Raw genomic sequence first — 15889 nt, forward strand, 5'->3', positions numbered from 1 at the left:
GGATAATAACCATAAAGCAATGAAAAAAGACTTCATATTTATATACCCTGACATTTATTAGAACATTTAAAAGACAAGTTCTGTGTTTGTAACAGCTAACAAACATCAAGAACACAAATTTCTATCACAAGTGTTCTATCACTTAATCTTTGCAAGTCTATGACAGAAATACTATGACAGGGCCTCCCTGCTATCCGCGTCCCTACAGCAGGAGTTTGAGCCCCGCTGGTCAGGGAGCTACCCACATGGCGCAGCAGACTTCTCCTATCTCACCCACTGTTCCCCTCAGCAGTATATTTTAATCAGTCTGCCTGTTCTGTTCCCCACTCGGTCTCTGGTAAATCCTCTCACCCACCGCACCTTTGGCCAGTACCCCAGTTCTTGCATGCATGCACAAATAAATCTTAAAAAAAAAAAAAAAAAAAAAGGAAACACTATTACCATTCCCACAGGCCCAGAAGCTTAAGTAACTTCCCCAACTAGTACTGAACTAGAATTGAAATGCATTTATTTTGAGGGCCTCCCCGGTGGCGCAGCGGTTGAGCGCTGGGTTGCGAAGCTGCGCGCGGCCTCTGCGGCGCCGGTTCGATCCCCGGCTGCTCCCCGGCCACCGGAGGAGGGTCCCACATGGCGCGCAGACCTCTCCTGCCGCCCGCTGCTCCCCTCAGCAGTGTACTTCGGTCCTTCTGCCTGCTCTGCTCCCCGCTCTGGCTCTCGTGAATTCTCTCGCCCTCCCGCGCATGTATAAACAAAACAAACAAAGAAACCAGCAAACAAATAAATAAAGCATGCCTCTATATAAAAAAAAAAAAAAAAAAAAAAAAAAGAAATGCATTTATTTTGACTCCATACTTTCTCCAAATAATTAAGAAGTTTTAGTACTACCCCTATATAGAAACTTTTTAAAATATTCACTACATAACAAGTAGTAAACAAGAGATAAAATGTTTTTGAGACAGGACCAGACAAGCTGCCACCATGGAGAAAATATTTGACAATTTTATTAAACATTCAAAAGACCCCAACTTGTATTTCATAGAAGTGAAGGGAAATGACCCAATCATCGTAGCAAAATTATGTTTCCCAAATAATACTATTTTGAAATACATTACACTTCACAGGTAACACCTTACAACTCAATTACAGATGCTAGTAAGCAACTAACACAAACTGCTCATAGCAGTTTAACAGAGGATTGGTTTGCTAACAGTTCCAAATTCTAAGCAACAAAACTATATGTTATACTGACTTAACTTTAACAAATTTAATGGCATACTCTAAAAATACGATCTTACAAAAAAAAAAACTACCAAATACATACCATTTCGTCTGCAAGAATACCATTGATGCCATTCTCATACAAAGAAATGAGCCAATTTAATCCTCGGACCTGATAATCTCTCAGTTTACCCCATTTCACATCTAAAAACAAAAGAAAAAACACAGTGAACATTTACAACAAGACATATAGGTAGGCAGTTCCCTCCATCTGATATTCAGGTTTAACTGCGGCCCACAACATGTTTACTCTGACTTTATTTCTTTATTGAATGTTAAAAATAAGAATTTGCAAGTTCCAAGTCGCTGGCGGTAGCTGCTGCGCATGAGTAGCAGAGCTCAGCTAAGGGAAGATAGCAGTGCAGGAAACCTGGCTGGAGGCACCAGTCCCACAACCAGTTAGTGTGTAAGGTCTATCTTTAGTTGCTGTGTTCCCCACATAATAAAAGACTCTTCAAAACTTTAATCAAATTGTCTCAAAGACTTAAAAAAATAATTAAAAATTTATAGCATACATGATGGAGAGTCTTCAAAACGAGTGCAAACATTGGTTGCTTTGGAACTTTCTGTTAGTAGTTCTTCATCCTCTTCTTGCTCTGTTCTACGGTGTCGGTAACTGTCAAGTTTAAAATAAAAATCAGGTGACTTGAATTATGGCTTTAATTTTAACTACCATGTACTCTTTCAATTGAAGGTTGAGTGGCTGACCAAGATTCCACAAGATTCCACCGTCATAAAACTCATTTTATTTGAAAGTTATCGTTAAGTATTTTTGCCAGAAACAAAGGTTCCAGAAAGCATGTTTTTAAAACTACAACTTTTACCAGAAGCTGCAGGATAGAAGAGCTTAAGCAGTTACTCTCAACAAGAAGGCAAAAGGAATTACTCAAAAGGTCTTAAATATAAATGTCCAGACTACATGTTTAGAGGCAGATACACTTAACTAAATTTCTGAAGTTATACTGTTATCAGGTTTCTTAAAGAACTCAAGTCTGTAAAACTACTTACACTCCCCAATTCTGAAACTTTCAATGTTATACCTTTTTTGATTTTTAAGATTTTTCATTTAAATTAGAAAATAGCAAATTATCCTTCTCTTATCACCTCTGAATTTAATTCAGAGCATTATTTCTACGAAGATAATCAGTCTTCCCAGACAGACAGCATTTTTCAGAAATTAAATCACAGTAATAAATATGTTAAGCATCTTCATGTTTTATATGCATTTAACCAGAATGTCTTCTTTGTGTTATTTTTCCAATACTTCTTTAGATTCTAACTCTATAACTTAAGGGTAAAGATCTACCTCCCAGTCCAATTTATTCTCCACAAACTGGGAGAGAACTTTTTTTTTTTTAAAATAGTATCTCCTTCACAATATATTATTAAAGACTGTTAATTATTTTGGTGGTATTACCGAAGATAAAAGCTGGGATGTGCCTTACTATTTCAAATTGAGTATCACTGAATACAACAGTGGAAGATAGAAGTATTAAAGAAAGCATTTGCATGCTCATTTCCAAGGATATTACGATCACCTAATTACTCTGGGTAAGGCTAACTTTCCATTTCAGGTGGCTTGAATGTACAGAAAAAAAATCTATTAAGCAAGATTCTTACCCAGTGATAATAAATAAATCAATTACAATTTATTATATATTTACTACAGAGTATCTTTATCTTATGGGATCTTCATGGAAGTGTTTCTTTTCACAACCTATTATCCCATAACAATATCCACTATGATATTCCAAATTTCCAGAAACTGATGCCATTTAAATAGCAACAAATTTCTCAAAACAAAATAAAAAATAAAAAAATTAAATATACCTGAATAAAAAGTTCTTTCTTACAAAGTTTCATAAGCATTAAAACAATAGCACTCTGGCTATACAAAATGGTTAAAGATAAATCAGACAAATGGAACTGATCAAATAAAATGAAGGTATTGTGCTTATGTTTTCTAATTATAATCCCTTCAAGACAGGCTCTTGGCACCATTTCTGTAAAATGTACAGTAAATTTAACATGGCTGGTAACAGTTGGTAATTTCTTTTATATAATCTGGAGTATTTTAATTACTGATCATAATTTGTATTTTATTTTGGAAATTACTCATAGCCATTCCAGGGAGCTGAGATTGGCCTAAGCCTATTAATTCTCAATAAACATTCTCAATAGTCATCCAGCCAGCATGAAAATTCTAAAACAGAATTTTAAACAAACTGCTATGTCATAAATCATCACAACATTCCAGCATAGACTTCAAATAAAAGCAATACCCCCAGATGCTTATGTGGTTTAGGAGAATAGAATGCACCTAAATCAGATGTAAATTCTAGCTTAGTTTAGTCGAATTATTTTTCTTCTTTTAAAGATTTATTTATGCATACAAGAGCTGGGGCACGGGCCAGAGGTGTGTATGGGGGGGGGGGGGGGGGTGAGAGAACTCACCAGAGACAGAGTGGGGAGCAGAACAGGCAGACTGACTGAAACACCCTGCTGAGGGGAGCAGCGGGCGAGCCAGGAGAGGTCTGCTGCACCATGTGGGCAGCTTCCTGGACGGGGATCAAACTCATACTGCAATGGCTAAGAACAGCTTCATAGGTTGCGTCTTAACCTCTTGCACCACCAGGGAGGCCCCTCGAATTACTTCCATGTAATGTTAGATAGGTCCACTAACCTCCACATTTGTTTCCTCCCCAAGGAATGAAAGTAATATCTGAATACCCTATTCCATAAGGTCGCTGCAATCCATAAACAGTATAATGCTACGGGCCTCCCAGGTGGCGCAGCGGTAGAGCGCTGGGTTGCGAAGCTGCCCGCGGCCTCTGTGGCGCCGGTTCGGCTGCTCCCCGGCCACCGGAGGAGGGTCCCACATGGCGCGCAGACCTCTCCTGCCGCCCACTGCTCCCCTCAGCAGTGTACTTCAGTCCTTCTGCCTGCTCTGCTCCCCACTCTGGCTCTGGTGAATTCTTTCACCCTCCTGCGCTTCTGACTGTACCCAGTGCATGTATAAACAAAACAAACAAATAAAATAAATAAAATAACATGCCTCTATTAAAAAAAAAAAATCTTAAAAAAAAAAACAGTATAATGCTACCAAAAATGAGGCATTCTGCACATTTTCACTTATTTATACATGTGTGGTCATATCCTACCAATTGGCTGGGGGCAAATAAGCAACAGGACAAAAATACACACTTTTAATAGTGATCTTATGAGTCTAATGAATAAATTGGTTCAACAATGAAGTATAAACTACTACTTACTCCCCAACTGACAGCAAGTTCTGCTTCTCATCCTTTTTTATTCGTGGGCGCCCTGGTTTCATCTTCAAAGGTGAGGTTGGAGTCTTCTGTGCAGCAGGTTGAATGAAATGTGCAAACAGTTCTGTCTGCTTTAATAAATACTCAAAGCGATTTGCTCGGTCAGTTTGCTGCAAAAAAATTTAAGACGTTTTACCAATATAACTTCACTTCCACACAGTGACCTCAGCAATAAAAAAAGAGAATGATACACACAACAAGGCAGATGAGTGTCAAAAGCATCATGTGCAAAGCAAAAGAGCCAAACACAAAAGACAACATATTGTATGATCCACCACACAAAATTTTAAGTAGCTATTGAAAGAAGATCTGAAGTGGCAAGGGGAACAGGGTACATGATAGAGCTGTTCTACATCATGACTGGGGTGGTTAAATGACTGCAAAGCTCTGACAAAACTTTGAACGATAAAACTACTATATAAATACTACAATATTGTTGACAAAAATATCAAATAAAAAATCGAAAGATATTGTATAATACAAGTGATTTTATTCAGCAATGGGGAACACACTGGTCATTCATCAACCAGGCAGAGTATAATTTTAATAAAGTAATAGGCTTGAAAAACTAAGTTAATGACATATTTATGAACATAATGCAGTTCTCAACACTCTATAGCTAACCTTAATGTTCTTTTTAAAACACCAAGACTACAGAAAATGATACCATATTAAACGACCTTAGAAGAAAAGTGTTAAAGTGAAGATCATGCTGTTGCAAAATGAGAAATGAAACTAGGAGACTGAAAAACTTGAAGAAATGAGCAAAGTCTTGCAATAAAGGTCATCATAAAGATGACAAGCATTGTAAAGAACCACTGAAAGCTTCCATTACTTAATCAGATTTGTGTCACAAATACTACCCTGCAAAAACATGAAGAGAGCTAAGAGGTCAGATCACAAGAAAGGAGGCAAATAAACAAACAAAATAATCCACCCAATGGAGAGAGACTGAACTAGGTGATGGGAAAAGAGAAATGTTTATGAGGTTAAACTTCCAAGACTATTAACATTATGAGGTATTATCAGGAACAGTTTGGGTACCTGTTAAGAGGAACTTTTTTTCACTCACTAAGATAACACTAAGTAGATGTATGGGGTAGATATGAGGAATATGTTTCACACATATGGGTATGTGTCAGTTTAAAAACAAAACAGAAGATTGGTACATTTAATCACCCAATAAAATGTTACTATAGATTCTATTCACATGCCTAGAACATACCATTTTTTCTTCATAGGTAGGATCTGGTTCTTGGATTTCTTTTTGTTTTCCTGGAGACCCATCATCAAATATTTCCTGAGGGTAGGGGGGAGAAATAATGGAATTATTCTTCAAAAACAGTAAACATACCATCATTAGATTGATATATGCCTAAAACATTTTAAGTAATACATTCCTATACCAAACTTGCTAGATATTTAAATAACTATCATCCAACCTAATAGGAAATGCAGATGAAAGTAAATACCATAAAGACATCTGAGGAGTTATGTATAAAACTATTCCCCTAAATCATATACAGGGTTATAAACCAATGTTACCTTACCTAAAATAAATACCATAAAGCCAACAACCTATTTAATCCAAATACATAAGATGTGCAAAATGTTCCCTTTTTATCACAAAACTGCAGGTATCTACTGTTCTGTTATATATATGTAAATTATATATACTACACAGATGTATACCTGGAGTAGCAATATGAGCCACCCTGATTTCCAGCTTCTGGAATATTACAAAAAAGTCATCATGCAAGCTAAACTGAATAATCCTTAGCTACAACCTGATTCCCAAACTGGTAGTAAATTTCACAAATATATTCACTCTGATACTCTTTTAATTAAATGCCATGAATAACAAGTATCAGCAACAACTTCACTTGAAGTTTCAATTATCCATTAAAAAAAGTTATGAACTGGCCTCCCCGGTGGCGCAGCGGTTGAGCGCTGGGTTGCGAAGCTGCCCGCAGTCTCTGCAGCGCCAGTTAGATCCCCGGCTGCTCCCGGGCCACCGGAGGAGGGTCCCACATGGCGCACAGACCTCTCCTGCCACCCGCTGCTCCCCTCAGCAGTGTACTTCGGTCCTTCTGCCTGCTCTGCTCCCCACTCTGGCTCTGGTGGATTCTCTCACCCTCCTGCGCCTCTGACTGTACCCAGTGCTTGTATAAATAAATGGATAAATCTTCAAAAAAAGAAAAAAGAAAATGAAACTGAATTTCAAAAAAAAAAAGTTAGAAACTGATAAAAAGCATGATATTCATTAGTGATGTACAAATCTGCACATGGCAATATTCACTATAATAAAGCTATTTGAGATTAGAAACAGGTATGGCGGGAGAGAAACTGGTACAGTAAGTATACTAAGTGGTTATATGATCTAAATTTGGTTTAACTTCCTTGCCAAGACCTTAGGGAATCTACTTAACCTGGTGGAGACAAACCTCTCGTCTCCACAGGTAAAAAAGACAATCACCTTCTGGTCTACTTCACAAAATGCAACTGGACTACCATGAAAACATTAAAAAATGTATTTTCTAGCAGTGCCCATTATGTCTTTTATAGTTAAAAAAAAATCTGGACACCAGAACTCTTGGCTTACCATATGCCTGTCTGCATCGGACTTGTATCTGCCCACAGTTTAGCTATCAATCTAGTCAATAGTGAGATGAAGATGAACAAAGACAGGCTCCACACTGCCAAAAAATATACTGTAATGAAATAAAAACCGACTGCTCCCTTGACCTGTATGTATCCCAAACAAAAAATGGAAAAATTAACTGGAAGCACAGAAGGACTAACATTTCTGGGAAGATCTGCTGTCAGGAAAAAACTGATGAATGCAAGATTTCACTTACTTCCTGATTTTGCAAAAACTTTACTTAAATTGCACTTTCCAACAAGAAAAAGCATTTTAAAAAGTTTATTTGACTGTGAAACAAATTGTAACATATCTTATGTGTGCACTGAAACCTAGTTATTATCCAAAGAAATGAAATGATTTCTCGTTTCTGTTAAGTAAACTGAGAATACATCCACCTCCCCCCACCCTCCCAGGGGAAAAAAAACCCAAAAAACTAACATTAGCCAGTGGCAAGGGGCACTGATAAAATTACTGATATTCCTACACCAAGAAGGTAAAAATGAGTCACTTTTGAGTAAATAAAACTGTCAAAAAAAACCCTTCCTGTGATACTACCAAAGGGCCTGATACAAGGGAATTGAGTCCACTGCGGAGTCAGAGCTGGTTCCAGTGCCGTCTACTCAGAGAAGACGCAAATGTCCTCATCTGGCAAACAAAAACATCACTGATTTCAAATGGTAGTGGGCACCACCATCAACAGTCATATTTAAACTTTAATTCCACTTCAACTTAAAACAGTAACCGAAAGCCATATCCTGATGGCGATCCCGATGAGCTGCCTGCGGGTGCTCACTGCCATTCCAAAATCTGAGTGACAGACCCTGGTGCAAAGCCGGTGAAAACCACGACTGGCCCCGACTGCACACTCACACAGCTGTCTCCCGCGGCACAGGCTGGCACAACCCGTCACAACCCCCAAGCCACAGAGCAGGAACCCGAGAGAAAGAAAGCGGCCTAGGAATCCAGAAGAACCGCTGCAGCACCTCAAGGGGAAAACTGCAACATTCAACAATTAATCTGAAACCAATCTCAAATCACGGAGTTACAAACCCCGACACGAGATGAGAGCCTGGCCGCCTTCCCACCAAAAGTTCTTCCAAACACCAGCCGGCAAACGGCTGCTTCCCCCGGGTTAGACCCCCGGGGCCCGCATTCACCACCCCGCCGGCCGCGGCCCGGCCCGGCCCCATCCCCGCAGCGAGGCTCCCGTTCAAAGCAGCTGCCCCCGCCGCGTCTACGGACGGAGAAACCCCAGACCCCGTGCGCGACGACTACAAAAGGTCTCAAACCAGATCGAAGTTGGCGAAGAACACGATTTGGAAGGAGAAAGTCCCCACTTCGTTCCCGACATCGCGAGGCCTTGGAGGACACCCCGGAGACCCGCCTGGCGGGTCCCCAACCCTCCCACCCCCGCGGCGTGTCACCACCCGGCCGCGCCGGCCAGAAGGCGGGCCCCGCGGCCGCTCCCAGCAGGCGAGGCCCAGGAGGAGGCACCGCGCGGGCCCCGAGGCCCACCGGGCGCCCCTCCGCGGGCCCCCCCACACCCCTTTAGAGAGGGGGGCCCCAAGCAGCTGCGGCCTCCTCGCGCCGCTCCCCGAGGACGGCGCCTGGGAGGGGCCTCCCGCGCCTCGGGGGAGCAGCTGCGCCCCGCGGGTCCCCACCGCGCCTCGGGCCTGCCGGCGCTCGCCATTGTTTCTGCCCAGAACAGACGCCGCCCCCGCCAGCACCGGGCCCGGGCCAGGCCCGGCCCCGCCGCGGGCTCCACCACGCCGCGCCCGCCCGGCCCGGCCCCGGGGCATCGCCCGCCCCCGCCCCGGGCCAGGCTCAGAGGCGGCGAGGGGCGGGGGACTCTACCAAGAAAATGGGGGGGGGAGGCCCCGCAGATTTCCCTGGGCCGCGGCGGCCACGGCCACCTGCCCGCGAGCGCGCCGGGAACGTGGCGCGCGGGCCCGGGGCTCCGCTCGCCGACCCGAGGCGGCCGCGGCCCCGCGCCCCCCGGCGCCCCTCCCCGCGCGCCCGCCGTGCTCACCTCCATCTCGGGGTCCGCGGGGCCGGCGCCCGCCGCGGCCGGGGCCGCCGGGGCCGCGGCGCCCTCGGGGCCGCCTTTGTTGGCGCCGCCGCTCCCGCCGCCGGCGGCCGCGGGCCTGGGGGGCGCGCTCTCGGCGGGCGGCGGCGGCGGCGGCTCGGCCGCGCTCGACATGCTGCGCGGCTGCGTCACCCGCGGCGCGGCCGGCGGGGCAGGAGGCCGAGGCCGAGGCCCGGCGGGCGACGGCGCCCGGCGCGGCGGGGGAGCGAGGCCTGGCGCGGCCCGGCGCCGCGGCTCCGCGACGCGCCCGCCGCCCACAGCCGCCCGCTCGGCGCTCTTCGCCGCCGCGGCCCGCCGGCCTCACCTCGCGGCGGGAAGCGCGGCGCGGAGGGGGCGGGGGCCGGGGCGCGGGGGTCACGGAAGGCGGGCGGCGGCCCCGAGGGCGGAGGGCGGGCGCGGGAGACGCGGGGCCGGAGGGCGGGCGCGGCGGGCAGCGGGCGTCGCGGCCTGCTCTCCGCCTCGGGGCAGCCTCCCGCTCGCCAGCGCCGCGACCACTATCTACGCCACCGACTTTCAACCCTCGCGAGAGCGCTAGTTGGCTCCGGCGCTGGCTCCCGAGGGCGCGTGCGCAGCCAGCTCGCCGCCTCCCGGCCACGCCCCCTCGGCGCCGACGCCGGAGGGGAGTGGGCGGGGCCTCGAGGAGAGCTCGGTGACGTAGGTTTGTGCGTCCGCTCTGGGCGTGACGCGAGCGCCCCTACGGCGCGTTCCAACGGCCCCCCGAGGTCCGGCCGCCGGGTCTTTTCGGCCGGGCCCGGGCGGCTGCACTCCCGGAAAAGGGGCCCGGGATTTGCGCCGCCCCTGAAACTTGGAGGCCTGGGCTGGCGGCCACGCCGCTGCCGCCTCCGCGCAGAGCCGTGTTGATGACGTGCTCTTGAACCCCGGTGACGTCTGGCTTGTATGTTTAGGGGACAAGTGCCCCGTTGCGGTCAACTTTTGCTGCTGACCCTCACGTGTTGGTCACCCCCAAATAGCCTGCGCTTCCCCTCGCGCGGCTCGACCGCCCGCCTCTGAATTTGTGTCCCCAAAGGGAGCCAATTTTGTGCGTGTTGATGACGTGCTGTTGAACCCCAGTGACGTCTGGCCTTGTACGTTTAGGAGAAAAGTGCCCCGTTAGGCTCAACTGTTGCTGCTGACCCTCACGTGTTGGTCACCCCCAAATAGCTTGCGCTTCCCCTCGCGCGGCTCGACCGCCCGTTTCTGATTTTGTGGCCCCAAAGGGAGCCAATTCTGTGCGTTCTGCCCTGTCAGGGGGAAGCACGAGCAGAGATGCGATGGCTTGTAGCTTTTCCTCAGTCACCGAATATTAAATTAAACGTGGACGTTCTTCTCCTGGAGCAGCGTTAACAGCACACGTTCTTTTGCTGCAAGATCTGCAGCTGAGCCCAACAGCCCCGGGCATCCATCTCCAGAACTGAAGCACGTTGTATTCTGTTCGAGAACAAATCTGCATCCCACAGCGTATTGTTACCTGCTGGCACAGACTTAACTCATCTTTGTATTCCCACGTCCATTCTTCATTCTTGTAGTGTTTATTGAATAAAGGGGAGAATGCTTTTGAGAGAGAAGGTTTGAATTGGTTGCTTATGTTGAATTTCAAATGGAAGGGGGTGCCTTTGAATAGGTAGCCTACAACTTTTTTTTTCTTTTTTGCTATTAACACTTTGTTTTTGATTGAGGCAACATTGATTTACATTATGTTTGTATTTTGGAAGTATTGGATCCTCCTCTTCCAATAGTCCTGGTTTGGAAATCATGAAAATAGAGTAAGGATCTTAAATCTGATAATTGTTTAAGGTAAGCAATAAATAGCAAGAAAAGCAGTTAGTAAAAATTGCCCATAAAAATTGCCAATTGTCTTTTAAAATGTGTATTTATACTCTGAGTTTTTATTTATTTATTTTTAAAGATTGATTTATTTTTATACAAGAACTGGGGTATAGGCCAGATGTGCGGGAGGTTGAGAGGATTCCCCACAGACAGAGGGAGGAACAGATCAGGCAGACTGACGAAATACACTGCTGAGGGGAGCAGCAGGTGAGACAGGAGAGGTCTGCTGTGCCATGTGGGTTTTGCTCCAGCCGTCTGGGATGGAACCCGCACTGCAGAGGTTGCGGACAGCTTCACAGTGCTGCACTCAACCGCTTGCACCACCAGGGAGGCCCTATACTCAGAGTTTTTATATGGGCATATAAATCTTGCTCAAGGAAGACCAACTCAACTCAAGGAAAATCAGAAGCTAGTGAGGCAGCTAGTAGTACTTACATGGTGCCAAATCACAAAGGCCTGTTTTTGTTTCAAAACTAACAGGCTGGAACTACTAGCTACTTCTGGAATTGATAGCATCATATAAGGATAAGTGCAGCAGCGTGAGAGTATGCTAGGGAGTCAGGCAAGCCTAAATAAACTGGAGCTTAGTGACTGTGTCAATACAAGCAAGTTATCTCACTTCTTTTGCTACTGAACTTGCCATTTTTTACTTTCTTTGATAAAGATTTTAACAAAAAGACAGAAGATCATGCATCCAAACAAGTTTGTTGGGCTGATTCTCCAACAATGGAGGCTTGTCTCTTCTGAAAGAGAAAATTTCCAGCCTGGCTCCCCTGATGGAACTAGGAAAGGATTTTTAAAAGGTGGGTCTAACAAGTGGGAGCAGAGGGGAGCAAGAGGAGCAGCATCACAATATGTTTGGGGCTAGGCAACACTGGGGCATGTGCAGTTGGGTTCAGTGCTACTTCAGTGTCACAAGTTAGCATCATAAGTATTCACCCATGGGTGTATGTTTTATCATGCAAATGAGACCTTGGTTATCCTTGGTCAAGAATTGTATTAACTGCAAATGCAGGATCCTGGTGAAACAATCATTAGTCAGGAGATAGCACCTTTTGTCTAGGCCAGGCTGATGGGACAGGCTGTTTAAACAAGATTTAAACAAGGTGTCGGGCCGCAACCTGCCAGCTTGTGTTTTATCCACCTGTTTGAACAGGCTGATGGACAGCCCCCTCCTGCCTGCTCACAGTTTAGTTCATGAGGTAATCTCACCTTGAAATCAGTTTTCTCACCTTTTTCTAATTATATTATCTCAACTTAACATTGGAATAATATGGTAATGATATCATAAGAAGTAAGTGAGATTGTGCACGTAGGGTATCTAATACCATGCCAGCTATGGGCTCAAGTGTTAGGTATTTTTATCCAGAACAGTTCCAAACCATCAGAGTCTAGTTGGAGGAAGAGGAACTGAATAGATTTTTTTTTTTTAGATTTATTTTTATTTTTATGCATACAAGAGCTGGGGTACAGGCCAGAGGTTCGGGAGTGGCAGGGGGGTGGGTGGTGAAAGGATTCACCAGAAACAGCGGGGAAAAGAACAGGCAGACTGATGAAATACACTGCTGAGGGGAGCAGCGGACATGGCAGGAGAGGTCTGCGTGCCATGTGGGTTGCTCCCTGGCCGGCGGGGGATTGAACTCATGCTGCAGTGGCTGGGGATAGCTTTATAGGTTGCGTCTCAACCCTTTGCACCACCAGGGAGGCCCAGAACTGAATAGATTTTTTTTTTTAAGGTTTATTTTTTTTTAATTTTTATTTTTTATTTTTTTTAAATAATAAATTTTATTTTTATATTCCCCATACAATTGCAACTCCCCCATTCTGATCCCAATCCCTCCCCTCCCGCCCCCACCCCCCCAAAAGTGTCTCTGGTTCATAGTTGTTTGTTGATTTTGATTTTCACTTTCTTATAGTTATTCATTTTCCTGGTCCCTTATTTAAGGTTTCTAGATTCCTGCTATGAGTGAGACCATCCGGTATTTTTCTTTTTCTTTCTGGCTTATTTCGCTGAGCATGATCCCTTCCAGCGCCATCCATGTTGCTGCAAATTGCATGTGTTTATCTTTTTTGAATGCTGAGTAATATTCCATGGTGTATATGGACCACATCTTCTTGATCCAGTCATCTATTTTTGGGCATTTGGGCTAGAACTGAATAGATTTTTAATAAGGAGGATGGTAAGGGGGATAGTGTCAAAAAAAACACTAGAAGGGATTAGTGTTATAAACATGTTCCCAGGAATAGAATGCTACAGTATAAAACTAAGTTAATGTTCTATCTCAAATATGCAAATATGTTGTTTACACCAGGTTCCCTCTGTTTCAGTGTTCTATACAGCATGTGCTTGCTGTCCTGACAAGAATGGAACAAAGATGTTGCCAGAGGCCCAAAGATAACAAAGAGCCAGGACTCTCAGCATTTGGGCCTTGAGTGGTAACAAGAAAGAATTCAGGTTTTATCAAGGACGAAATAGGAATGCTGTGCCTCTGTTCATGACACATCACTTTACTTTTTGAAAGTCTGGGAAAATAAGTCTGGCCACTTGCCGCGGACCAGCACAGCGATGGACGATGAGGCCGTCTCAGGGTTGATAGACTGCGCAGGGTGGTCAGGGATTCGATGAATAAATGACACACAGACACACTTCAAGAGAGTGAAAATCTGAGTGCATCTTTATTAAGCTAGTGGTCAGTATATATATGTTTTTCTAAAAGCATAGGAACAGTGAACATCAAAGAGATCAGTTTGCTCATAGACTTAGCTTAATTGACAGGGCAGTGATTTATGTCCGAAGTTACATCTGGACCTAGCCTCATTCCTAATTGGACAGGCTATAAGTTCTTTCTACTGTTTTATATAATTATTTTCTAGTTGCACTAACTATCATTTTTACTCATAATTAATTGTCATGGGTGAATTTATTTTATAATGCAGTTAATATCAAAGGTACTAAAGTTAAGCACATAATAGAAAGATTATTAAACTAACAATTCTATTATAACACAGTGTTTAGTAATGTTTCATTTGCATTAACCTAATTATAAATTAGGTATGTTTTTTAGGCATTATTTATTTGCAATCACATGAACCAGAGAAAAAAAAAAGAATGACGAATTTGAGCAAGACAGTGGTGATCGAAAAGAGCAGCATTATCAAGTAGCTTTATGTGGATGACCTTGAAAGAATTGTAGCGAGATCGAGATTCCAGGTGGTCAGCATTTCTTTTAATCATCTTTGTGGCAGCTTCTGGTGGTCATTATTTCTTGGCAGGCATTCGGCTTCTCTGCATCTTAGGGAGTTTGCTGTTCTCCCCCTGCGCGCATGGTTCCTTGCCCACGCCGGACCTCAGGGACCATGGCAACAGCCATTAGCCCTGAGGGTCACTGCAGGGGGGGTGCAGCAGCCACTGCACAACAACAATAAAGTAATACTGAGTTTGTGAGTATCTAAGAATGGTCATCTACAATACTGATACCAGAATTGTCAGGCCTAGTCTCCCAGCCAGGAACGGATCCCAGGCTGCATGGGCAGCACTGAGTCCCAGCCACTAGACCCCCACGGGTTGGTGTCTCACGAAGCCGCAGCAGGAACTTCACAGACGCTCAGGCAAGCAAGCGAGAAGAGGCAGGTTTGTTTAGAAAAAGAAAAAGTTTATTGAGGAGAAAAGGAACAGAAATAAAGCGGGACTCCCAGGCCATGAAACCAGGCTAGAGAGGGGCAAGGAAGCCAAAGTGGAGTCGTATCTCAGGGAATATATACCTTCTTTCCCTAATTATTCTGAAGCTCCACCAGTCTCTTTGTGATTGGTTAGTTCTCGGCTGTCTCACTTAATTTGCTACTGAGCGGGGGATCTTTACATTTCTTATCTAACAGGTTTGTCTTTCCCCATTTGTTGCATCTTCCCCCTTGTTTGATAGCTTTATCTTTATGACCCAGTCTCCCAAATGAGCACCCCTTTATTTTAGGGAAGAGAAAGTCAAGCATCAGCTATTGAAGAAAAAAACCAGGCTGGCGCCCACTGGTCTCAGTGCTGACCCCTTCTCATCTCCCCCTTGCATAAATGAGTCTGCTGCCCTAATTAACCCACTCTCAGTTTCCCCAATTCCACCATCCTTTATCACCTGAAGAAACCAAGGCCAGCATTACCACATTCCTCTTGCTGCCCTTATCACTGAAGCCTTCCTTAATTCTCCCCAGGTCCCCACCTGCACTGTCCTTGAGGCTGCCTAATTCTCCCTAACTTGCCCTCAGATTCAATACAAATCTGTGGACCTGTGAATCTTTTCAGAATTATCCTACATAGATGATGTGCCATATAAAGGGATTTCAATTAACAAAAAATTAATGATGTTCTTCATAAATAACAAAAGTAAGGTTTAAATCAATTCCCTCATCTATTTCTTTTAACAGTGTTTTATAGTTTTCTTTGTATAGGTCCTTTACCTCTTTTGTTAGATTTATTCCAAATATTTGATATTTTTTGTTTCAATAATAAAAGGGATGGTTTTTTTGATTTCTTCTTCTTCAGATTTATTGTTTGTGTATAGGAAGGCTACTGACTTTTGCGTGTTGATTTTGTATCCTGCCACTTTACTGAACTGATTGATGAGTTGAATTAGTTTTTCTGTGGAGTTTTTGGGGTTCTCTATGTATATGATCATATCATCTGCAAATAGTGATAGTTTGACTTCTTCTTTTCCTATTTGGATTCCTTGGATGTCT

The 15889-nt window shown here is 44.6% G+C and overlaps 1 protein-coding gene and 1 long non-coding RNA gene across 2 annotated transcripts in view; one reads left to right on the forward strand and one right to left on the reverse strand.

Annotated features, from left to right (window-relative positions):
• The window catches only part of SMARCA5 (SWI/SNF related, matrix associated, actin dependent regulator of chromatin, subfamily a, member 5), a 29393-nt gene extending 19942 nt beyond the window's left edge, over window positions 1–9451 (reverse strand). The window contains exons 1-5 of the mRNA XM_037495612.1: window positions 9281–9451; window positions 5833–5907; window positions 4551–4717; window positions 1794–1894; window positions 1322–1422 (exon numbers count right to left, since the gene is read on the reverse strand). Coding sequence (XP_037351509.1) covers window positions 1322–1422; window positions 1794–1894; window positions 4551–4717; window positions 5833–5907; window positions 9281–9451 — 615 coding nt within the window. The remainder of the gene's footprint in view (window positions 1–1321; window positions 1423–1793; window positions 1895–4550; window positions 4718–5832; window positions 5908–9280) is intronic.
• A 682-nt stretch (window positions 9452–10133) lies between these two features.
• Window positions 10134–14131, forward strand: LOC129144959 (uncharacterized). The gene is made up of 3 exons (XR_008549848.1): window positions 10134–11131; window positions 11829–11967; window positions 13493–14131. It is a non-coding gene; the product is annotated as an uncharacterized LOC129144959 (long non-coding RNA).
• Window positions 14132–15889: the final 1758 nt, after the last annotated feature.

The sequence above is a fragment of the Talpa occidentalis genome, unplaced genomic scaffold (genome assembly GCF_014898055.3).
Source record: "Talpa occidentalis isolate TD23 unplaced genomic scaffold, MPIMG_talOcc4v2.1 talOcc4.8, whole genome shotgun sequence".
NCBI lineage: Eukaryota > Metazoa > Chordata > Mammalia > Eulipotyphla > Talpidae > Talpa > Talpa occidentalis.